Source organism: Falco cherrug, chromosome 6, assembly GCF_023634085.1.
Source record: "Falco cherrug isolate bFalChe1 chromosome 6, bFalChe1.pri, whole genome shotgun sequence".
NCBI lineage: Eukaryota > Metazoa > Chordata > Aves > Falconiformes > Falconidae > Falco > Falco cherrug.
In genome coordinates, this window is record NC_073702.1 from 43,766,815 (window position 1) to 43,792,752 (window position 25,938).

Here is a 25,938-nt window from a genome sequence, read left to right on the forward strand (position 1 = left end):
TCCTGCCCCAAGTACCTTAAACTTCCTCTTTTAGGTAGAAATGATGTTTCAGATAGCTTTAGCTTGGAAAGTGTAAAAGTAGAGGGCCAGCATCTCAATATTCATTCTTTTTTTTTGCAAAGATAATATAAGTATAGTGATCTTGCATCTTTTTACCACTGGATAAATCATCATGTGGCCTGAGCTCTAAATGAAATTAAAATATGCAGGATTCCTGGCCTTATTGATCTTAACTTGTAACTGGGAGTAAAAGGTAGCTGATAAAATGCCACATGACATGTAATATTTTATCTGTCGCTTACAGGTTCTAGGAAGTAAGGTGTTCAGTGTTTTGATAAAACATAGACTTCTGTTCTGCTTCACCTTTTTTCTAACTTAAGAAATTTTAACCTCTTTATTATCATGACCCTTCTGAAAGCTTAAGTTATGCTGATAATTATTGGTCCTGTTAGAAAGCTCATGGCTCCCTAAAGGTTAAAGATAGCATGGGCATCCTGCTAACTCTGTTTCTAAACTCCTCTGCCCTTTACTGGTATGTATTAAAGTAGTATGCAGCATCCATCCAGAATAATGGACTGTCAACATTTACCATTCAGATGGGTTTGGTTTGAACTTTGGTTCAAAAGTGTCCTGTAGACTATGCTACTAGGGACACATTATCTATTTCCATTGTTCTTATTATGGTTATGAGTGACTTCTAATTGACAGTGCTATCCCAGCACTAATGTAGCAAAATACCTGCCCCACTGGGATACATTCAGTATTAACTCTAATATGCCTCAAACATGATTTTATATTCAGTCAGTATCTATTCAGTACAGTACAACGCTGAAATAGTTGTATGCAAAGATTACGTCTAGTCTCTTTTCCCTGGACAGCATCTGGCTGGTTGAAGAAGCTATTGCTTCTATGGATATGTGTACAGGCTGTATTGGATTTGCATGGCAATGTTTTGGTAGCAGGGGGATACAGAGGGGGCTTCTGTGAGAAGCTGCTAGAAGCTTCCCCCATGCCAGCCGGCTCCAAGGCAGACCCATTGCTGGCCAAGGCTGAGCCTGTCAGCAATGGTGGTAGAGTAGTGCCTTTGGGATAATGTATTTAAGAAGGCAGGGTGTGTGTGGGGGGGTGTGTGTTAAAAAAAAAAAAAAAACACAAACAAAAAACCCCAAAAAACAACCACAAACCACCAGAAACCAGCAACTGTCATGGGAGTGAAGAGGGAGAAATGTGAGAACAAGACTCTGCAGACACCAAAGTCAGTGAAGGAGGGGCAGGAGGTACTGCAGGCACTGGAACAGATTTCCCCCCCAGCCCGCGGTGAAGCCCAGGCTGCGGCAGGCTGTCCCCTCAGCCCCGGGAGTTCACGGTGGAGCAGGTCCCCCCCGCAGCCCCTGGGGACCCCACGCCGGAGCAGGGGGATGCCCGCAGGAGGCTGTGACCCCGTGGGCAGCCCGCGCTGGAGCCGGCTCCTGGCAGGGCCTGTGGCCCCACGGAGGGGTGAGCCCAGGCTGGGGCAGGGCTGCTGGCCGGGCTGTGACCCCGCGGGTGCCTGTGGACCTGTGCCATGAGGGATTGCATCCCATGGGAGGGGGACCCACACTGGAGCAGTCCATGGAGACTTACAGCTGCTTGTGGTTAGCTTCAGTCTTGTCTGTTCAAGAATGGTTTTGCTCAGGTTCAGTTCCCTGTCCTGTCACTTCAGCAGCCAACTGTTCCTCTCTTCCCAAGCTCTATTACATGCTGCAGGGTTTCCTTTTTCTCAGGCATTGCTGACCTCCACTCACAATCTCACCTTTTCTGATCACCCTTCACTTTTCCGATCCTTCACTGCCTGCTGTTCCTGAAATGCGAGCCCACTGCTGTCCTCCTTCGTTCACCATTTCACACTGACCTGTACCTTCCTCATCTCACTCCCACCTACTCTTTCACTTAGTAAATAAGCAGAAGAGTAGTGAAAGCAAGAACACTCTTTTTAATGGTCTGCTAAAAGAATTAATTTCAGAACCTAGATTTTCCTATTCTTTGATAAAAGAAATGGAAAAAAAATATCTCTAAAACCCAAACCAAAGAAAATGAAAATTCATTCTACCCCTCTTTCATCTTTTATCTAACTTTGTTGCAACCTCTTGCTTGAAGATACAGCATCTGTTCTTACAGAAGCTTCTGTGTCTAACTTTAACCCTTTTTTCATGGAAATCTTCCCAAAACCACAGAATGGGTAAGGTTGAAAGTGGTCTTAGGATATTGTGTAGTCCTACACCAATGGTCAAAGCTTAAGCAGGTTGTTCATGGCCATGTCCAGTCTGATGAAGACTCCACAGTCTCAATGGAAAACCTGTTCCAGTGTTAGATCACCCTCACTGTAATTAAAAAAAAAAATAATAATAATTTAAGAGGAATTTCCTGAATCTAAATTTTCATACTGTCTCTGATCCTGTCGCTGGGCGTCTCTGAGAAAAATCTGAGTGTCTTTAGTCTCCCCATCAGGTATTTCTACACGTTAAGCTTTGCCCCCTCTACTACACTCCCAGGCCTTCTCTTTCAGGCAAACACTTTCTCTTATTCTGGAATCCTTGTGTCTGCTGTAAAATCAAAGGAGAGTCAACTTTGAGCAGTCTGAGCTCCAAGACCCCTGAGAGGGGCCTTGGTAGTGTTCCTGTTCATAACAGTTGTTCTGCTCTTTCTCCAACTAGTATTTGTAGCTACAAAAGAGCGTGAAATATTTAGGACTAAAAGGCTGTTTTCCTGTGACTTGTGTGTGCTATAGCAGTTGACAATGTGATGGTTTAAGGGAAAAAATAAACAAGCCAGTGTTTTGAATTGTGTCTTAGAGGAATGGTGACCAGAATGCCACCCATCATCCATCGCTAACCAGTCCCTGTTATCTTAGTGTTTGTTTAGCTATGTCTCAATGGGTTCCTTCTTGTTTTGTTGTCTTGTATATTCAGTTCACATTTTCCTACTGTAAGGCTGCCTCTACCCTAACAAGTTTTCCCTTCAGGGAGTGTCTGTCAGATATACTTTATGGCTTGAGACACTATGCCAGTGAAACAGCTGATTTGACCTTACAGATTCTTTGCCAGTTAGAAAACTAGCTTTTTTTAAAATTCAGATTAACTTCCCTTACCAAACAAGCTGCCCTTGTCATTCCTGTTAGGTTATGGAATTCTAAATTAAATTCTTGGATAAATAAAAAGATGTAACTTGATGGACGCAAAATTTGAGATCCTTTTTTTTTTCTTCACAGAGCACCTAGGTACATGCTTGTAATGCCATCACTCCTGGCAAACAAAAGTTATTGTAGAAGTTTATAGTAAAAGGTGCATTCTGAACTTCATACCTAGCAGCTATCATTTAACAGAGCCAAAGAATGAAGGGCTCTGTAGCTTACATATTCTCTTCTGATTTCTGTCTTCTGTCCTTCACCACCCAAAAATGTTTTGAGAGACAGATGCACACAAGTTTCAGTTACTTTTCTGTTGTCTTTCACATAATTGTATTACAAGAATTGTATTTGCTGGGATGCTGTAAACCTCACTGGTCATCTGCAATGGGATCAGAAAGGAAATTTTCCTACTAGGAAAACATTCACAGGTGCCTCTCACACCTATGTTTCCTAGATACTTTTCCATAGTAGTTTCTCTGCCCAGTAAGTACAGGAAGGAAAGGGAACTCAGAGGACCAGACAATCATCACAGCTTATTTGAGGTGATTTTATCTGTATTCTGGTTCACAAACTCAGTCCTGTAAATTCCAGCCTCAGTCTGCAAGTTTGCGTCAGCACCCAGCCAGGTGTGGAGGTTAACAGCCCTGCACTGGTACTGAAGTGGTAGCCAGCTGTTTGAGCTCACCTCTGTCTCTGCTATTATTCACCTGCATGCCCTGATCAATATTTGATAGTTAATTGTCTGAAAAAGAGACCAGCTGCTCAGTTTGAAAAGAAATAAATAAACCTGAAAAGTTTACTGGGTTCCCAAGTGAGAAGTGTCCCAAGGCGCCTTACTGAAAACGGATGCTGTTGGACATAATGCTGAAGGAAGTGCAAAGAAGTGGAAGAATTTTCCACTTTAAAATTTAGAAGTAGATATATCTAGCCTTCTGTCATCTTGATATAAATCAAGATCTGACATTTGTCTAAAATAAGCCTCTAGATGTAGCAACATCTGCATATTTTTCCTTGTATCTTTTGACCTACTCCTGCCCTCTGCAATTTGACAAATACATTTGCATTGGTTTTTATATTTCAAAAAGACTTAGCTTGAGTAAGTGAAGAAGTATGTTCCGTTTTATCATGGATTTTTCATCATGCACTACCGATTGGGAAATAGCAAATAGGTTAAGAGTCGGAAACAGGAGGAGTTGGCGACAACGTGATCTCAGGAATGTACCTGAAAAAGTCTGTTTCGTTTAGGCAAAGTTTGAGCTCCCCGCTGGTGTCAGAAGTAGCCGATTAATGTTAGTTTTGCCTGACCTGCGTGGGACCCCATTGACTGCAGTAACCACAGCCTTTGTATCAGAAATTCATTAGTTGCATCATTTTGAAATGAAAAAAGAAAATAAAGACATCCTCGTTCCGGCTCTAAAATCTCTCGAGGCTCCAGGATTAATTCCTTTTTGCTTCCTTCTCATGCAGCTGATATCTACTGGTATAAAAAACGGGGTGGGGGTGGGGGTGGAAATTCGACCATTTCAAGTCGGTGCTTTTTACGCTTGTTCTTCACTTGTTCAACGTAGTCATGCGATTAGAACATTTATAACTAAAATGCATTTTTCAGATGTCTACTTTTTTTCAAATTATTGCCTTCGCACAGACCCCGGCAGCCGCAGGGTAAGCCCCGAGGGCAATGTCCTGTCGCTTTCCAAGCCAAGCCCCTCCCGCAGGGCACTGCATACCGGCCCTCGCTTCCCTGACCGCGGAGGCGGCGGCGCGGGGCCCGGCAGCGCCCGGGGTGGCGACGGGACGGGACGGGACGGGACGGGGCGTCACCCCGCAGCGGCCCCCGCCGCCCGCTCGCGCGCGCCCTCTCCCGCCCCTGCTTCGGCGGGTGGCACCTGCCGCCGGCCCGTTCCCGGTGCCGGGAGTGGGCTGGCCCCGGGGCGGCGCTGGAGCCGCTGCCTCCGGCGGGCCGGGTCGCCCGGCAACGCGGTGGACGCGGCGAGACCCGCGGCCATGGCCTCCAAGGGGAGCAAGAAGAAGGAGCTCGACAGCCGCAACGGCTCCGGGCTGCTGGGCGCCTCCGCCAGAGAGTAAGAGCCCCGGGGCGGAGGGGAGAGGCGCGGGAGGGGGGCTGCCCCCGGCCGGCCGCGGGGTGCGAGGTGCGAGGTGCCCCCCGGGAGCCACACCGGGGTGCGCGGCCGCTCCGGGGCAGGCGGCTCGGCCGTCTGGGGGCTTCCCCCGGGGCCGCCCCCCTCCCTCAGGCGCGGGCGGCCGGTAGGGCCCGGGGCTGGCAGCCCGCCGCCGCCTCCCGGGCTGCGGGCCTCCCCCCGTGAGGGCGAGTGGCCGGTGCTGAGGGAGCGCGGGTGCCCGTCACAGCGGCTTCAGCGGCCGGGGCGGTTGGGTGGCGCACAGGCGTCCTCCCCGCCGGGAGGTGCGTGCGCCCGTCCGGTGGCAGCGTCCCGCCGGAGGGGGCTGGGGCTCCTCCTGCCGCCCCTGTCCCCGCAGCCCCGGTGCCCGGCGGTGGCGGCCACGCTTCGCGACGTGGCACTGGCTGTGTGCGGGGGGCGGCGGGGCGGCGCAGCTGCACCCGGCTTACGCGCAGGAGTTACGCGTTCGCTGAGGGGGTCGGTGGGGTTTCAAAGAAGCTCAAAGCTGCGAACAGGGGCAGTAGCAGCGGGAGCACACGGTCCCCGCCTGCAGCCGGTCACGGAGCTGAGCCGGCTGAAGATTCCAGAGCAAAATGGTTAATGACTCTTAGAGCACATGGGCTGCGTTTATAGAAGGGAAACACAATTCCCAGTGCCTTGAATGTTTGCTTTGTGTTATAATGCATCTGAGGAAATTAAGTGTTCGTTTCTTAAATATTTCTTTACGTATGAAAAATGTCTTAAATATTTCTTAAATCCCATTCATTTCTTAAATATCTCTCTGTAAATAGCATCTCTTGCGATATTTTCAAATAAATCACTGCTTGCTAGGTATTTGGTGTAATTTTGGATATTTACATGAAAATCTATATTTCTTCCTGCAAAGAAAATAAATAGGAAATACTGACTTTCTGTTGCTGTTGCTATTTTGACCTGAGAATTCTGGTTCTGTGTTTTGAGCAGCTTTCTTATCCTAAAGTGTGTAAGCCTGAGTGCATGGCACTGGCAGGATTCACATGATAAAGGTATCCAATGTATATGCTCATGCCCTTTTCTTCTTTGTCGTGCCATAAATAAAGGTTCCAGTGGTACCACTTGTTTGTCTCTTGAAATCAATCTTCAGATGCCCTTTGTTCTTATTTCATGTTCCGTTACACAGCCTTTGCTACAAAATAGTTTATTATTTCGTATTTTCATACTTGTTTCATATTTCACACCTTGATTCCTATTTTGGTAGCTTTTCAGTTGTTGCGGGCAGACAGTATCTTGATTTCCTCACTTCTCACTGCATCCCTTTGCTTAGGAACAACTTTTGTTTGTTGTCACCACAGCCGTGCAGCCCCTCATATTTACTGCTTCAAGCTGTTTATCAGAATTTTTCTGAGGATCTATCTAAGCTGTTAGGGACGCTTACTTTTTAGCGCTGTTAAAGAAAAAGAAGTATTTTCTTTCTTTTTTCCCAGCATATGTGAAACTGAATGTGCTGTCATCCAAAGATTTTGTCTAATATTTCAGATATGGTTCCCTAAGAGGCATTCTTAGTGTGAGAATTTTTTAGCTGTTCCATTAAATTAAGATACATCTTTTTTTGAAGTCTTCTTTTATAGTAAAATTGTTAATTCTCTCCTGTATCATACGTAATAACTTGTAAAGGAATAATTCTTTCGGAGTTATTTGTATCAGAATAGCTAGAAGAGTATCTTCCTCTCTTTAGCACATTGTTACTTGAGACTTTATTAAATAAGACCACGATGCATAAAGTGTATTATAAGATTGTTTTCCCAGTGTCAACTGAGATGACAATATTTAATTAGAAACTGTTTGAATGGTATTAAGGTTTACTGAAAGACCTCTGAAATGCAATCTAGGAGATACACTTGTGTTTTATTTGAAATCTCATGTTGGACCTAAAGGACAGGAGACATGATTTATCTCTCACTTTGCAATTATAAACTAATTGCAATGGAACTAATATCTAGCATATGCCAGTGTTAATTCAGTGTAAGCTACCGTCATGGTTTAACCCCAGCTGGCAACTAAATACCACGCAGCCACTCGCTCACACACACCCCACCCCCCAGCAGGATAGGGAGGAGAATCGGAAAACGATAAAACTCATAGGTTCAGATAAGAACAACTTAATAATTGAAATAAAATATAATAATAAAAATACAATAGCAATTGTAATGAGAAGGCAAGAGAGAAGAATAAAATCCAAAAGGAAAAAAGAAAACAAGTGGTGCACAATACAGTTGCTCAGCATCCCTTCCCAGTTTATATACTGAGCATGACATCCCGTGGTATGGAATAGCCCTTTGGCTAGTTAAGGTCACTTGTCTTGGCTGTGTCCCCTCCCAATGTCCCGTGCCCCTCCAGCCTTCTCACTGGCAGGGCCTGAGAAACTGAAAAGCCCTTGACTTAGTATAAACATCACCCAGCAACAACCAAAAACATCAGTATGTTATCAACATTATTGTCATGCTAAATCCAAAACACAGCTACTGAAAAGAAAATTAACTCTATCCCAGCCAAAACCAGGACAGCTACGAATCAGAGTTCAGGGGTTTTTACTCCCTTCACTGCAGCTATTTTACATTAAGTGTAGTAGCTCAAAGATGTCCTAGTGGTGGTTTACTGTCTTACGTTACTAGAATATGGAAGAAACCGTTACAATAACCTGATAGTAATGTAGAACCTTCATAACAGAGAATATAGAGCTTGTTTTAATTGTTTTCGCTAAGCCTATACCTTTTGTTTGAACTGTAGCATGTCTTTTGGGTTTATCTGCTCTGCCGTTGTGATAGAGTACCCATGTCGTAAATAGGAGTAACTCTCAGCAGCAAGCATCTAGATGTTTCAGTGCATGTGCTTTATACATTCCCATGTGATATCTTATTGTCCTGAACTATATGCAGGCATATGAAGAGATGACATGACCTTTTTTTAAAAAAAAAAAAAAAATCTTTGATGGAACAGCTTTTCGTATACAGAACTACCTCTGCATCAATCAATATTTATATTAATATATATGTTACCAGAAATACTGGTAATGTAAAAGGGGAAACCAGGAAATTTGTGACTTTTTATAGTTCTGAAATATTAGTAAGGCCTTTTGGATAGATGAATGGATGGATAATGTATTGCCAAGTTCAGCAACTGACCTGATAAACCTTCTTGTTTAAGCTGTCAGGAAAGATTTGAGTTCAGCATCCATTGAGCTATAGATAATGATCTTAAATCAAGGAAAGCTAGTGACAGCTTATTCTAAACTTTTGCATCAATAATTTTTTGTTTTGAAATGATACAGAAAAAAGTTTTTCATGAAACAGTAGAGAATGGTGCTATAAAATATTTGAAAATCTGTGCTCGACTTTCAATCATGTTGTTTTGCTCCCTAAGTTTTAAGTGCTTTCTGGGTTGATTAAAGGCTCTATTCTACTGCAGTGTTCAGTCTTAGTAAGATCTCATCCTGCTGAAACCCCCCATGCATCTTAGTACTCTCTAGTCAAAGATCTGGGTGAAAATCTGGTTTCACTGAAATCAGTGAAAATTGTTGACAGTGGGGAACTGAACACAGTGAGGCTCAGAGTTTACCCTTGAGAACACTTTTGATGCCTTGAATAGCCTTTCTTCTTGCTTGACCTTTTTTCCCAGATGGATTGGGATTTATACCCCAAACCCAGTATCAAAAAGATACTTTAGCATTCTTAGTCCCTCTGAAAGGACTGAACATATTTCTTTTCTTTAGTTATGCTATGTGCCAGTAGTCTCCAAACTGTTTTGATCATGCAGCTCTATCAGTAAAAAATTTTTGAGCAACCCCTCCAATATATGTTTGTTTGTTTATCTACAAGTTACATGCATGCAGTACTGAAGTTCTAATGTTATCTTCCTTGTGCGCACATCCCACTTTGGAGACCGCTGATAAAAGCCACAGAATTTCTATGGAGAGAACAAGCAGCTAGGCAGTTTCAAGTTTTGAACTACAGTCTGCTAAAGTGTACAGGGAGCTTTTTATTTGGATGAGGCTTATGGTCAAAGTGGTGATTTATGCAGAATGGGGGCTATGTCTCATTTTTCAATTTTCAACATTGCTTCTAGAGTGCTTTCCCCTTTGTCATAGGATTTGTGATGTCAGAATGCTGGGAATGCAATTGATAGCAGACAGATTGATGTGTTAAGAAATGGAAAGATGCTGTATAGTAAGGAATATCTGTTTTACAGTAAAGACATTCTGTGTTTGGAGGTCCATGAGAAGACCAAGAAAAGAATGTCATTCATTTCCTAGAAAGTACAATTCTAGCCCATTCTCATTCAGAGAATGTTCAGTTTTCTGATTTAAGGCCAGATCTGTAGTCAAGAAAAATCAGAAGAGTACCAAGCTGATTCTGCAGGAGTCCACTCTGGGACAAAATGATTAGTACTGGTGCTCTTAGTATTTGTAATTGTTGAGAAAAACTGCTGAACATGGTGATAAAACAATCGTACTGTGACCCTATGACTTAAACCTCATCTTGGTTGGTAATCCTTGTGTTGGACAGATGTGTTTCCTAGATAATGATTTTCTCCTAATCGTAGGCAAGTGTTAGTAGTGATTATAAATATTTTATCAAAGGCAGTGTACCAAGTCTTCTTTTAGTGGGCTGTGGTTAGAAGTAAGTCTTATACACACACTGTAAGATTGGAGCTGTGTTCATTGGAGATACGACAATTACTTACTAGGTATTTCCTTGACATCTGTTCATGTTCATTCTGTTACCCAGCTTGTTCAGTGTATTTGTGAGACAGAGACAACTTCTACTGTACAAATTTTGTGTAAATGAGGACTTAAATAATGTTGCTATTTCTGTGTCTGAAAGAGGGATGGATGTGTGCAGGCAGCCTGAGAAAATGTTACCTTGTAAGTTTAGTGTTCTGTGGTAATTGCAAGTTAGGTTTTCCCTGAGTATCTCTCTTTTATTTTTTAATACAACTTGCAGTTGCAGCGATAAAAATGTCAAAAATATTTTGTCTTTTTGTCTAGTATTATCTTTCTGATAGTAAATGATACTTGGTTTATATGTCTGTAATAATTGAAATACCAAATAGAAATATCAGTAGTATAGAAAAGGAAGAAGGCTAAACATTTTAGAAATAATTTATTTAAAAAAAATTCTGAGATCTGGCAGTGCTTACCATGAAGAATTACAGTGTTATAATTCCAACATTAATGCAAAAGCCCTCTGGGAGTAATGCGTACAAACATCTGGGCAATACATTTTGATCACCTTAAAATTACTTTGCTTGATTTCTAGTGAGATCAGGCATCTTTTTCCCCTGCAAATTCCTACAGCAGTCAGCACAGTACATCTGCACTGTGGAAAATCAACAAGGATTACTGGTGGATATATTGCAATGCTGGAGTGGGACCTCAGAAGCATATGGAGAAGGCAGGAAAATTCCTTTGGACTCACTAAGTCAGACATAATGCGTGGGTCTCCGCAGGATGCTCCATTGGGTCTCTCTTCATTACTGCTTTCTAATTAGGTAGCAATTCCCTGCAGGAGCTAGGCAGTTGCTAGAGATGACAGGTTGAATAGCTCAAAAGAACTGCTGTCCTTACAGCTTTTCTTAATTGCACCATTAGAGGCCACTGAGAATCTGATCTTTCCCAGGTTTCAATGACTATAGTGAATTGGAATTGATGTCTTTGTCAGCACTGAGAGAGATTCTGGCTAGTAAGAATGGATAATGAATTTAAATGCTTTTTAAGTGAATTTGATGAAGCTTTATGCCATCACGCCCAATCTTTTGAATTAAACTTGAGTCATCAGCATCTATCTGAATTAGGGTTTGGGTTATTAGATACAAAGGTGAGAAATTAATGGTCAGTGCCAAGGGAAGCAAATGATTTATGGTTAATTGTGGCACAGGCAGAGGTCACCATGATCATAGTAGTGCTAAAGTTCTTTTTAAGGAGAGCAGTAGCTAAGAGCAATATTTACTGCTAATGGATTCTTCAGGACCTGCAGACACAGGCTGAAGCCTGGCCTAGCTGGAAGAAATTATTTAAGGTTAGTTGTATGCCTGACTGATTGCAATGAGTAGCAGGTTGACGCACTGTTGTTGTACAGTGGGTTGCTGCACCAAAGCCTAGGATTCTGTAACGTTTCTTGTTAAGACTAAATGCTGGGACAGTAAGAACAGGGAAAAAAAAAATGGTGTCGCTGCTTGCTCATACTTGTATTCTCATATGTAAGGATTCAGCCATAGCTTGTGACTGAGGTTTTATCCACCACCAGCATGTGTTCCTCATGTAAATATTCTTAAGGTTTAGGCTATAGCAATGGTCTAGAAAACATAGACTGAACAGATTAATTTTTTTATGTTTTGGGTGGGGCTTGCTAAGTTAACTGAAGTTTGGGAAGGCAAGAGCTAAGGTCTTGTAGATGACAGCATGGTGGTTGAACTTGAAGCTGCTTTTAGTGTTGTACTGGAGCAGTTGTGTTTGTTAGTCTGAAGTTTTAATGAGCACTAAAAATTTACATGGGGTCATGGAACAAGTCCATGGAAAAGAAAGCCTTTGAAGATTATATAAATACATAGCAACCGCATCTAGCTCAGGAAGTGCTTAATCTAAAAATGACTGGAGACTATTAAAATATTAGAGAAATACACAACATATGCCTTTATGCTCTTCATAGGCTTTCAGTTGCGAGTATTGCTTGAGGCAAGCTGTTGGGCTATAGTTCACTCTTGCTCCGACTCAGTACTCCTGTTCTTATGTTGTGTGCAAGAAGGTGGCTCAGTGGTATATCTTTGTCTTGCAAAATATGTTGCTCTATTATTTTAAAAGTTACTTAGATTTGTGTCATAGAATGGTTTAGTTTGGAAGGAACCTTAAAGATCATCCAGTAAATACATCTCATACATCTAGTATGTAGATGCTTATGCATGTTTTTGACCTTGCATGAGCTTCAGAGATGAGTGTGGTGTGGCTTCTGAGGTTTGAAACAGAGTTAAGATGTTCTACAAAAGACATTGAGGATACTAGTCCCAATTTTTACAATTTTTGGTTTAGGCATATCCATTTTACGGTTATTCTACCCCATTTCTTGGAAACTGGGCTGTCTTTAAAAATACAGTTAGTTTTGAGGTTGTGGTTATGATAAACATAATGTTCAAGCTGAAAACCTCCTAATGTCATGGTTTAAGACCTGTAGGCAGCTCAGCCCCACACAGCTCTCACTTACTCCCCCTCCCCAGCAGATGGGGGAGGGAATCCAGGTAAAAAAAAATATCTCATGGGTTGGGATGAAGACAGCTTAATAGGTAAAGCAAAAACTGCATGCACAAGCAAAGCAAAACAAGGAATTCATTCACCACTTCCCATCGGCAGGCAGGGGTTCAGACATCACCGGGAAAGCTGGGCTCCATCATACCTAATGGTTCTATGGGAAGACAAATGCTGTAACTCCAAATGGCTACCTCTTCCTTCTTTCCCCAGCTTTTATTGCTGAGCATGACATCATATGGTAAGGAATGTCCTTTTGGTCAGTTGGGGTCAGCTGTCCTGGCTGTGTCCCCTCTGTCTTCCTTGTGCACCCTCAGCCTCCTCACTGGTTAGGCAGTGAGAAAAGCAGAAAAGGCCTTGGCTCTGTGTAAGCACTGCTCAGCAATAACTGAAACATCCCAGTGTGATCAACACTGTTTTCATCCTGAATCAAAACCAGCCTTGTACAAGCTAATGTAAAGAAATTTAACTCAATCGTAGCCAAAATCAGTACAGCTAGTTACTGGACTTCGCAAGGGAAAGAACATTTATATGAAGAATTTTAAACCTTCACTGAATTCATAACCTTCTTTACAATTGTAACTGATAATGTATTACAAGATTATATATCTGTACTGCAAAGCTACTTTTGGGTAACTTGGGAGGGTCTTATGTCTCAGATATCTCAGTTCAGATCCTTCCTAATCATACCAAATCATCACCAAAGCCAGTTAAGGCTCCACAAGAGTCTGGGAGCGAGCTGTGTTATAGCTGGAGTTACAGCAGTTGTTCATTTCCAGTTTGTAGCTACTGTCCTGATAATCCTGAGGAACAGGCGTTTTGAGATCATGGTCTTATTTAGCAGGCTGTTAATTGCAATCACTCCAAAGATAAACAAAATTCTTTTGTTATGAATGGCTGTCCAAAGTCTTTTGGAAGGGTTTATTGGCTGTTTGCATTACCAATATGACAAGGCATTTCCTGTTCTCTCAGGTAATTCAGAAGCAACATAAACCTGTAATGCCCCAAGATTCCAGGACATTCAGCTGCAGAATTGAAGGAAGAAGTATCTATGTAGCTTAAAATTTAACCATCTGAAATACTGAGCAAAGATGCCATTATGCATGTGCATGCTTTCCCCAGGCATACTAATGATCGTGGATAAATGTGTTATGATCTTAGGTTCAATTTGGGTGACATTCTTTGGTTCGTGATGGTTCTTCAGAAGTTATTTATTGCATCAATGTGCATCTGCAAACTCTTTTACTGTACTATTGACTAATAGCTAAGTTGTAATCTCAAGAAAAACTAGGCATTACTGAAGAGTTTGCATTGTCCTTCCTGAGCATAAAATATAGGCTTTACATTTAGTGTCTTTTATTGTCCATTTGTTTTGTACATATTTCCAAGGCCAGTGTTTTTGTTTGTCTCAAAAATAAAGTTAAGCACACCTAGAATTTTCAGTATTAGCATTTTCTGGCCAGGAGGATGAAGATCTTGCTTTCAGCACCCGAGCTTCATTCATTCAAAGGTTTCAGTGTGTAAATGCAGTACCACTTTAATCTACATAGTTAATTTGCTAGTACTTTCATATTTTTCCATTTGTTCTGCCTTTAACTTTTGTTTAGTTTCATGCTTTGTGGTGAGACAGTGGGTTCTTATCAAAGTAAATATGATAAACGTATTAAAATAGCATATAAGCCAACTAGTAAGTTGAATTTTTTATTAAGTAGTTTAGATTTTAATTAGGAAATTATGTATTGAAGTTCGTATTCCTAATTAATTCTAATTAAAACAATGAACCCCTGAGAGCTCAGCCTACCCTGATCTGTAGATTTCAAACTTCATGGACTCATGGGCATGAAAACATTAAGTAATGTACCAGTGGCAATATCACACTAAATGCTGTGCTCTCTATTGGTCTTAGTTTTAGGTTTTGTTTCCATGGAACTCAAATCAGTGTCAGAGGATCTTGCAGGCAAACACTCTCCATGAGCCATTGGCTGGAGAAGGTGCAATACAAGTCTAACTTCTATTACAACGAACAGCGTAATAGAGAAAAGCAGTTTTCAGCAGAACTATATAGCAGAAAAAGTGCTATCAAAAGAAGAAAATAGTAATTGTGCATTGAAACTGGAGAGCATTCTTAAAATACCATGTTAAAGACTCTGTTTTCCATGGATTATTCATTCACTTAAGCAGAATGGTCTTCAGCTTCTTGTGTGCGCTGTCTGTACCACTGCTGAAGAAATGGGATTTCCTGGTTTTCTTATCAACGCACGCTAAGTGTTTTGTAAATGGGTTGACCTAAATCCACAGAAGTACTAATGTGCTCTGCCATGCAGAGATTTTTAGTTCTTAGTTAATTACCCAGGTGCCATACAGAAGGCACAAAAGGATTTTACAGAAGCCAACAAGGAAGAAATGCTGAAGAAAGGAGCAAAGCACAAGCTTTGTTCTTAAAAGTTACTTGAGGATGAAACCCTAGTGTGGAAAGAGGTGCTGCAATCTTCCCATCACACATCTAAGGCCAACTCAGTCTTTTTAGCAGGCAATATTGGGAGAAATAAGCTCAAAAAAGTTCTGTAATTTCTAAGGAGCTGTACAATTATATGTGGAAACATGGCTTCAGACTCCCTCTTTGAATTAGGTACAGTAAAGAAGGATTTGGAAAGAGATCCTCAGCTTCCTGCCATGGAGGACAACCATAACAAGTGGATGCTCTGTAACCTATACTGTTAATGGTTTTTCACACAGAGCTCGGAGGAGCAGAACTAAGATCCCCAAAACGGCATGTTCCTTCTTTTTCTTGTCCCGAGTTTGACAGAGGTATGTGCTGCTTGAAATAGGCTGTTCCAGAAGCTATAGATCATTGTTCTCACCTGAGTTGCACATGATGTAAAAGAGTTCAGCTGGCTAATTATATGCTGAGGAGTCAGGTGTTTCCTTTTATCAATTTTAAATGTGCTGTATTTAATGTTAGATGCATTATTTTTTTTCTTTTGTGAGAACAGGTAAATACACTCTTACCTGTACTACTCAGAAGTTTGTACATTTACACTTTTGTTATTCTGAACTGTTGCCTGTCACTGAATTTCCAGTTATTTTCACATTGCTAGGGCAACTGAACCAAACACACTATTTGATACAAAGGACTTAAAATTGATTATACTGGATGGCATTGTACTCATTTCTTGTATTGGACATCCTGCTTCTAATGTGACCTGGTGTTTTACTTTCTTCCTTGACCTTACTTGAACAGAGATCTTAGTTATCTTTCATGATGACAGACAGCTCCTGATCTTGAAGAGTTTATCATTGACTGAGAACTATATACGCGTAGTCATTTGCTGCTGGTTGGAAGGACAGTGCATTGATCAAACAGAAATGTGGTCTTCATATTGGATGTAGATGTTACTTGCACTCAAATCTGTGACTTGTTGAAAGACTGCAAGATGCTGCTGGGACCTGCTGGTGCCTATGGCAGTCTGCACTCTATTCACTTGGCCTGTTTCCTCCACCTTTTGAAACCAGGTAACTATAACGTTTGGGCTGGCTGACAACAGTCCCACCTGGAGCACAACCCAGAGTCAACTGCCTTGAAAGAATCAGTCAGAGATCACTTCTGTTAGCTGAGATTGGCGCCTGAAAATCACCAGAAAAGGCACTTCTCTTTCCAGGCCCTTGCTATGATTCTAGCTAGGTACTGGTATGTCATATCTCCACCTGTAAAACTGGATATAAAGCCCTCCTCTGTAAACTGTTTTTGTTTGTATAAATTAAAAGTGCTCATTTAAGAGCTTGATATTATAAGGTTTTTGGGAGGCATCTTGTGGAATTAACCTTCAGTGTTCCACTCTCGGGAATGTAAATTTAAAACAAAAAAAATATATTTTTTTTCCCCAAGGGTGCCTTCTGAAAGTCTAAATGACCTCCAGTGTGGCAGAACATGGAAGGCTGGCAATTGAATGACCTCCAGGCCATCTGGTACCTTCTATTACTACTTTTCAAATATGTAAATTAGGGTTTTTTTCTCCATTCCATATTAAAAACTCTTTGACAGCAGACCTTTGGCTCCATAGAATCAGGAGCAGAGATTTTTTGCTATAGCTGGCTCTTCCTGGCATTCCTCTCATGGGCCACAGAGCCTTGTGCTGCTGTTGAAAGCAGTAGTGTCTATGATATTATTTCTGAAATCTGTAACTTCACCTGATGTTGCTTCTGTCTTTGAGCTCTTTACTATTGACAGTTTGTGCAATAAAAGCTATTCTTTTTCCTAGAATGCAAAAATAGAAGGTCAAATGAGTCCAAAATTCTAACACTGTGCATGAGCTTGCTATGAGCTTGAAGGTTGGATTTCACATTAACTCTTACAAAAATACATGAAAAGATGTATTCTTGTTTTAGCTTTGCTAAGATTTAGTCACACAAGGTAAAACAAATCTATCGTGATCGATATGAAATATTCCATTGCCTTATCACTCTATTTGTATTCAGTTTTTGAATGCATCTTCTATTTTTTCTCTAACACATGACACCAGTCTAGTACTCTATTCTGCTTTTTATATTCAATTTCTGACTTTTTTGTCAGTTCAGATTTTTATATAGGAAGAAGTTATAGCTGGTATAAATGGATCAAAGTAGCAAAAGTCTGAATTATACTCATGAGAACTGACCCAGACTTTTAAAAAAAAGATACTCAAATATAGCTGGAATTTTAAAATTATAAAAGACCAAAACTCAGACATTGTTTATAAGGAAACAAATGGAATCAGGCTGAAAATTAAGAGAACAAACTAAAAAAAAAAAATAATAAATTTGAAACCCACAATGTTTCTAGGCCACTACTTTCCATCAACTTTTCTTTGAAATAATGTCCAGGAAACACCACTGTGTATAATTTGAGCAAGGGATTTTTGCATGTAGCTTTTTTCTCCCCCTTCTATAACCTGAAAAGCAAACCAGGAAGGGACATCTCACCACCCATTAATACACAGGCAAATAAAAATAAAGTATGTGGGCTTCTAGCTAGCAAGGCTAAACGTGAGTCTAGGTGACCATTCTCCCTTAGCAAATGTTTCTGCATTTGAAATAGGCTCATTCTTGGCAAGTTACGGAAGTCTATTAGTAGTTTACCTGACACCTACAAGGATATCACCTATGTTTAGAAATGAGACTATTACACTTGAAAGTAGTGATCCAGTTTACAGACTCCTTCAAAAAGAAGATACCTATAAAGAATAATCAGTTGGTATTAATCCTTTCTATCATCACTTCAGTTTTCCATAGTTTGATCTTGCTTCACGTGGAAAGCACTCTGTTTTTTGAGGAAGAAATCCTAGTCCAGTACACAAAAGCTAAATGACGACAAAACCTGTTGTCATAGGCTTTGCAAGCAACTATCACTGCAACTTCGATCCTTTACAATTATTTGCTCTGCTCATCATACCTGAACTGCATCCATGGCTTGAGTCTCTCCACAGGCATGACAGCTCTGAGCATTTAGACTAATGTACTTTTCTTTTGCAGAGTCCTTTAAGTTTTGGCCCCAGTGTCCAAGGTAAGAATAGTGGTAAATTACTGTAAACAACACATACATATATAGATTTTATTCTTTAATTGCTGCTGACTATACTAATAAGAGAAGACTGTATTGACATAGCTGCTTATGAGATCATTTGATCATGACTCATTGTGTTCATTCCTCTTCTGAAGAGTGGCACTAGGTATGAAGAAAAAGAGCAAATAATTTTGCCACAAAATTACTGATACTTGGTCAAACATTCTGATATCCTTTCCAGATTCTTATGAGCTTGAGTGTTGCTATGGCTTTTGTTATGGGTTTCTAAGATACTCAGATGCTACTTATAAAAAAATGTTTCAGTGATTAGAGCTTAAAAAAACTTTCTGCCATAAATAAGGTGTTTAAAAGCGCCTTTTGTCTTTGAGTTTTGAAGAGATTAGGGAAAAAATTAAGTAGCTTCCCCACAGGGCACGACTGAAGTTGAGCCATCTGTTTGTTTCTCTGCCTTCTTTTTTCCTAATATGAAAAGGCCTTTCCTTGGGCCAGAAGTTCTTTCTTCTGACTGCTCAAACAATCTAAGGGAAGGGACACATTTTTCTTTACTGCTTTCTGCTAAATGGAAAGAGACCAAAATTCTCATTTCCCTGTGATCCAACGTTGGTATCTATTGAGCAATATGAGGTGTGAGATTCCTATCTCTTCCTTCACATTGCTTTTGCTTCTGTATGTATAGAGGAGTTCAGAGCATCCAGAGGAGTCAAAGGAGGAAAGAAGGATAAAAGTTTCATCTCTGAGCCTCATTCATTGACGTGAATACTAGTTATCTAAATATCATGTCCTGTTACTGAATCATTTCCATTAATTATTGGCCGTCCCAAGAACTGTAGTCAGTGTGACATCAGATATATGTTAATACTGTATTTCTGGGGTTTGGATGAAAATCAGCTTTACAGTGTAATGGTTGCAGACATTTCATGGAACGAATAGGTTGTATTTGGTAAAAAATAAAAGGTTGACAATGCTTTTCTGGCAATAAGGTGAAAATGATGAGCATCAAATGGATTTTGTCTGTTGTTGGGGTATTGTTATGATTAAACCTACAATTTATTTTTTCATCTTTAAAACATACTAGGGGTAATGTTTGTGACCATTTAAACAATGTACAGGGAGCACTAAGGTGGGATGAAGTGATGACCTGTTGGCAGTTATTTAGCAGCAAATGCCCTGCTGTGGAGGTAAACAAATTCTTAACTGAGTGAATCAAATGAAGACCAAACTCACAATCATTGCATCTACAGAAAAGCTAGTCTAGAAATACCTAATCATACCCTATCACTTAAATGTATCATACTGCAAATAAAATGACTGTTTTGTTTAAACAGTTTCTGTTACAGATATCAATGCTGTCTTTTGATTCTCCAAAATGTGCTTTAAGCAAATGCATATTTTACTCCCTAGTTAAAGTTAGCTAAGAACAGATGCATGGACATGAACTGTAGCTCAGCTGCTGAGTAGCAATTCACTAAATCAATAAAAACTTAGCTTTCAGTTTTGCGTCTCAGTCCTCAGGCAAAGATCCCAATACTGTATCCCAAGTCCATCAAAACATCTATTTTGATTTCTTAGGATGATAATATAAAGTAGATCTTAAACTTTGAAATGTAAATAGGTATATTAGAAATAACCAAATGAAACCTTATGAAAGTAGAAAAAAGATTTAGGTGCAAAAAATATCTCTGCAACCTATGTCATAAAGAATAACAAGGATCACAAAAAGAATTAAAAAAAGATTGAATATATCCATATGCAAATAACTACCCAGAAACCCTGAAGAAGTTGTTGATGTGGTGCAATCCCTGGGGATTTTTTTTCCTAACTTCCAAAGTACAGTCATGAAGACAGGAAAAGCTGAAGCACTTTTATCTTGTCAAGGCTCCAATCAGATTTCTGCATAAAGCTCCAGAGTCATTCTCTTGGGAAAACTCCTTCAGTTTTGCCGGGTACCCTCTGTGAGGAATGGTCAAAGATAGTTTACTGGTAGATTTAACTGCTTCAGGATGAAAATATTTGCTCCCTAGACTCCATCGACCATGTTGACAATATCGTGCTTACAGAGTGGATGAGCAACTAAAGTGTCTATGTCTACAGACCAAAAGACTATGTTTAACTTAAGAAAGCACACTTCAGTGCCTTGAGGGCCTGTTTCCCATCTCCCTATAAAATCTGAAGTCTCTGAAAAACTTAGGGTGCAATCTGTCTGCAATTTTTTTTTCCTGTTGTGTTTGTCTATGCTGCCATTCCCTATTTCCCTGTTGGCTCTGTATCAATTATAGCAGTATTTTTGGAGAAGCTGCTTAGAGAATCAGAGGTGAATTAGTGCCAACTTCATGTTTCCCTCATTTGGCAATTTATTCTTCCTTTTTTTTCCTTTAGGGTTTAGCACAGGATTAAAAAGAAGTCTGCCAGTAGGTTGGTGTTCAAAGTACAGTTGCACGATGAAGCCATCCAGTTTAAGCATAAAATACCAGTAATGGTTTGCATTGTCCTTGTGACTGTTAGTTTCAAAGGATTCTCAATGAATTATATTATTCAATTCCTCTAATAAAGGAACTTCTTAATAGCCTTATTCAAATATAGTATTTTAATATATTCAGCTTTTTTCACTTATTCATTTATATTTGGAGTCCCATTAAATTGCAGTTCTTGATGAATTTTTCCAAAATATTATTGAATCATCTTTTTTGAGAAGCAGGAGCACTGGGCTTCCCTCACTTAGTTTGGACATTTCAGTCATACTGTTTCCATGTCTTCCACCTTGTTAGTGTTGAGGGTATTCTATTATGTCAAAGTATATTGGAAAGTTATTTTCTGTTGTAGTGTGATAGTAAGCTAGGCAAGTCTTTCCATATCTCATCATTGGTTTTTATCCTCTTTTTTTATTCCGTTATTTTCCCAAAGCAGTCAGAAATCTTACAGCAATCATTGCAATTATTATTTAACTTTCTTTGGGAACAGCTTCAGAACATCTTTATAATTATTTTTATTACTATTACTATTATTATTATTATCATCATTATTATTGTTATTACTGTGTGAAACTTCCATGCTTCTCTATAAATATTTAAAAAGCAAATGCAGACTTAGAGGGATGAAAAAGATACAAAAAATTATACGTAGTCCTTGAATATTTAAAATTGCTACATAAATCATTCATATTTCATCTGAAACAAGAGAAAAGTAGAAAAAGTAAAAATTTTAACTGCTCATTTTTTGCTCATAGGTACATGTAAGAAGCTACCAGGAGTTGTATTTAAATCAATGTTGAAAGGGGCAAATTTTCAAAATATCACAACTGTTGAAGCTGTTGGTACAACTAGCATTCTGGTTTTTGTTCTTCATGCATGCAGTTGATTCAGATAGAGTAGAATCTTTGAAATAACCAGAACTAATATAGACATTCCTAGTAATTCAAAGAAACTGATAAACACTTTAGGATTTTCTACTGCTTGTTAAGTATTATTGAATGTAGAATGAAGTATCACTGATTTAAGAAAATGCTGGGAAAAAAATTATATGATTAATGAAAGATCAAACATAATGGAGAGGGGCTGGAGGCCATTTACAGATGACTGAGGTGACAAAGATGGAAAAGCAAAGTACCACTCCAGAGAATACATCTTCCTTCCAGCTAGAGTGGTAGAAGCTGTGGTTTTTATTTGGACAGCAGAAGGCACAGATGGTATTGAATTTTCACAGCTGTCTTCCAACAAGAGTTACTGGTAGTGTGGATGAATATACTTATTGTCTAAACAGTGAGAAATCTTTATTTTTACCCAAGTCTTTGTCCTTATTATTGTTAACAACAAAGTGTTACGGAATCACAGAACAATGTTGTTTGAAAGATGCCTCTGGAAACCATCTAGTCCCACGCTCTGCTCAAAGCAGGGCCAGCTTATATCAGGTTGCTTAGGTCCTTGTCCATTACAGTTTAAAGTATCTCCAAACACTGTAGTTCCACACATCCTCCTTACCATTTTTTGAGATGAATGTGGTGTTTGCCTTTTCACAGTCATCTTAAACTGCCTGATTAGCCATGGTCTTTTAAGTATGATTGACAGGAGCCTTGAAGTGACTCCAGTCAGCTCCCTCTGTACCTTTGCTCACATCTCAACTAGACTCGTGGAGCTGTGTGTGTCTAGCTGGCTTAAGTGCCTCCTAGCTGCCTTCCTGTAGTGCAGACGATGCTTCATTTCCACAGACTCTTGTTAGTAGCCTCATGGACTGGGAGGCTTGAGAGCCAAATTTGCCAACAAATTCTAAGACACAAAAAGGCATTGAGTACCTTGGCCTTTCCTATGTCCTTTGTGGCTAGGTTCCCTGCCCCGTTAAGCAGCAGACATGCATTTTCCTTACCTAGTTCTCTTTTTCCTGCCAGTGTACTTATAGAACCTTTTTTCCTTGCCCCTAATATCCTTTATTATTTCGACTCCAGCTGAGCTTTTGCTTGTGTAATTTCATTGCTCTACACTTGAGCAATGTCTCTGTTCCCCCAAGTGACTTGCCCCTCTGCTCCCACCTTTTGGGAGACAGGGCTTAGCAGTATTTTCAAGTGTCACTTGCTACACACCATTTTCCCCTAGCCAGACTACTCATTTATGTAGTCTGTGTTTGTCTTTAGAATGCAGTCATAGTTAGTGTTGCACCTGTATAGGAGCAATGAATGGATATTGTGTACAGCAACTGAAAAAGAACATGTGTGAATTATGACACTGACCATTTTATCTGAAGTGTCAAATGCTTTTTGCAATCTGAGTGATGCTGTAAATCATAATCAGGGCTCACTTCTTTTCCGTGCAGTCACCAAAATCTCAAGAGAAAGCTATAATTCTAGTATCTAAAATGTGAGTATGGCTTTATATGATATCACTGATATATATTGGTATAAATATCAACATGATATCATATGCAATATATGGCCAGAAGTTAAAAAACCCTGTTCTTAAATATAAAAAAAACCTGGAAGCTTTCCCTTTTAAATCTCCTGAAGACATCAGTTTCTAAAGAAATTAAGCTTTAATTTTTAAAATAATTATGTACTGGCATCAGTTTGTAAAAATAGGTCTCCAGCTATAGCCCAAGATACTGGTATCTTCCTGATCTCCTGGACATATTTGTAATAATCCTGCTATTTCTCATTTAAAAAGAAAAAGAAAAAACCAACAAAAAAACCACACAACAAACCATGGTGTTGTATAAGGAAAGGAAAGAGAAAATTTCAGTATCTTTAGCTTTTTATAGCTGATGTACATAATGTAATAGAAGTATCTTGTAAGTACATGTAAGTGTATTGTTAAGGCTGCAGTAGTAAAAAAGTCTGTCTCTACTGTTCTTCTGCTGTAGGACACTGCTGAGTGTGAATCAGAGGGAATTCTGACCCTAGGCCTTTTTATGGACTAGTTGAAGTCTGTGTCTTTGCTTGGCAATAAGATTTATTTAAACCCTTTTGCTCAGTTTCTGTTGCCATGTTGCTTCTCAGGTCCCTTCAGCTTCTTCCCTTTGTTCTTTTGAGTGGACATCATCTACAGTTTATTGCTAGTGGGTTTGGGAGAATATCATTAAGATGTGACCTGCACATACTTCATCTGCTTCCACGTCTGGTAGTTAAGGAGGAAGGAGCTGCTGTATTCTCATTGTAGCTAATTCAGTTTTCCAGCCCTTTCTATGCACTGGGAAAATGATGTACACAGATACTGCTAGTGATAGTTGGTAACTATGAACATGTTGTGGTTTAGTCCTGTGAAAATCCCTGCAGCCTCAGCAACTTCTTACCAGAGCTGTGAATCCCAAGAGGGTTGGGAGAGTGCTGGTAGCACAAGAGGTCCTGAGAATGAAACTACCTGGAGACAGAACTGGCTGGTCTAACAGCTCACAGATGCCTAGAAGTGGGAGTCATTTGCCCAAATATATCTTTTATCCATGGCAAGCTCCTTTTAGTTGGCTAAAGAAAATAAGTCAGGGAAAAGGGAAGGGGGGGGGTGAGGGGGAGAAAAAAAAAAGATGAAAGCCTTCAGATGGGTGAGTTACTGGCACAGGAGAGGAAGGAGAATCATGTGGCTTAAAGCAGGGGAAAATGAAGAGGGAGGAAATTGTCCTTAGATTCTGCTTTTGTTCTTCAGCTGTCCCATTTATTTCAGCAGGACTCCTAATATAAATGCATTTAAATATTTTATTGGTTTATACCTAATAACACCATCCAGCACTTCTATAGGCATGCTTATTTTAGTGACAAAATGTTATTGTAGTTACTAACACTAAAATTTTTATTATAGTACATTAAAAAAGGAATATGTTATGAGATAAAAAAATCTTCCTACTACCTACCCTTGCCTAATGTACTACTCATTTTTATTCATGCCTCTGTTTCCCAGGGCAGCTATGTCTTCCCATGTAGGTGCTTCCAACAAAAAGTGGAGATTTCCTATTTGGCCAGAATGGAATGAAGCAGATATCAATGCAGAAAAATGGGATACTGGAAAGGTTGGAAAAGAGAAAGAAAAAACTGGAAAAAGTCCAATTTCAGTAAGTTGTGTGACACACATATATTATTTCCACTTTGTTTTTCGTACCTGTATTTAATAGAGTATTTGTCACAACTTCAGAATAATTTGTTATTGATAAATACATTAAATATATTTTAAACTTACTGAAATAGTTCCCTACTAAACTACAACAACAAACTATAAGTATAGTACCTTGTTTATTTGTTGCTTTTTAAATGAACTGGTAACATATTTGTATGCATTAATGTGTGCACATTAATGGTTAAAAAAAATGCAACGCCAATATCTGTTTCATAACATAATTAAAACTGGGTATGTGGAAACAGCTGAACTGTTGCGGTATGTTAGAGCAATCCATTCTCTGGGCACCGCACTTCCTGTGGACTCAAAAGGGTAAATGCACCCACTTTTATTATGGGAAAAACAGATGCTGAAGTCTTTTGCACACCTTGGTTTCTAGACATGTGAAGCACTGTCTACAGTTCTAGCGTGCAAAGACAGATTTGATGGCATGGGATATCCTTAGTTTGCAGAATGTAATTACATACCAGATGCAGAAAAATTCCTTGGTCTTTCCAACTCCAGGATGACTTCTGAGTCTTATGTGAATTTTTGCTCCTCCAAACTGGTTATCATTACAGAATGTGTGTGTGTTTTATGCAGGATTATAGTAGATTTCTTAAACTTAGCATTTTCAAGTGATATTTAAAATCCATTTAATACCGTGCTTAATCATCTATTTTATGTGCAAATTATGCATTGTTCATATATTTGTTCTGTATATGTGTGCTAAGTATATGTTAGCATATGTGTTCGTAGATTTTTTATATTTTTTTTATTGCAAGCTTAAATATCTCGTACTCCTCTGGGGCCAAAGTACTTTTTTTGAGAGAAGGTATAGGTTCTATACTGAATGCTGCCATTAACTTGACAGGTAAATAATTTTCCTTTGTGTCTTTCTTTTGTTCCATTACCACATTTGGTGTCCTTGGGCTGTACTCTAAACATTTATCTAGCACTGATCTGTTAGGTCTGCCAGACAGTATTATAATACATAAAATTTTAAAATACTTGTAACTGAAAATCTTTCTTCTTTTTTAGCTTGAGGCAGTCTGAGGTGTTTACTAGACTATTCAGTTCTTCAGCCACAGATTATATGAAACTTTGCTCTTTCAACATGTTTAAAGGAGTTGTTAAATATGTTGGTCACAGCAGATGAATTTACAGATCTAAAGAATTTTCTAATGTAGCCTCCTTTGATCCAAGCAGCTAGCCAGAAGTGAACACCGTATAGGGTA

General features: G+C 39.7%; 1 protein-coding gene across 1 annotated transcript in view; it reads left to right on the plus strand.

Annotated features, from left to right (window-relative positions):
• Positions 1-3,341: 3,341 nt before the first annotated feature.
• Positions 3,342-25,938, plus strand: part of ADGB (androglobin) — a 119,934-nt gene continuing 97,337 nt past the window's right edge. The window contains exons 1-2 of the mRNA XM_055714125.1: positions 3,342-5,247; positions 24,509-24,659. Of these exons, the coding sequence (XP_055570100.1) occupies positions 4,544-5,247; positions 24,509-24,659 (855 nt within the window). The 5' untranslated portion in view covers positions 3,342-4,543. The remainder of the gene's footprint in view (positions 5,248-24,508; positions 24,660-25,938) is intronic.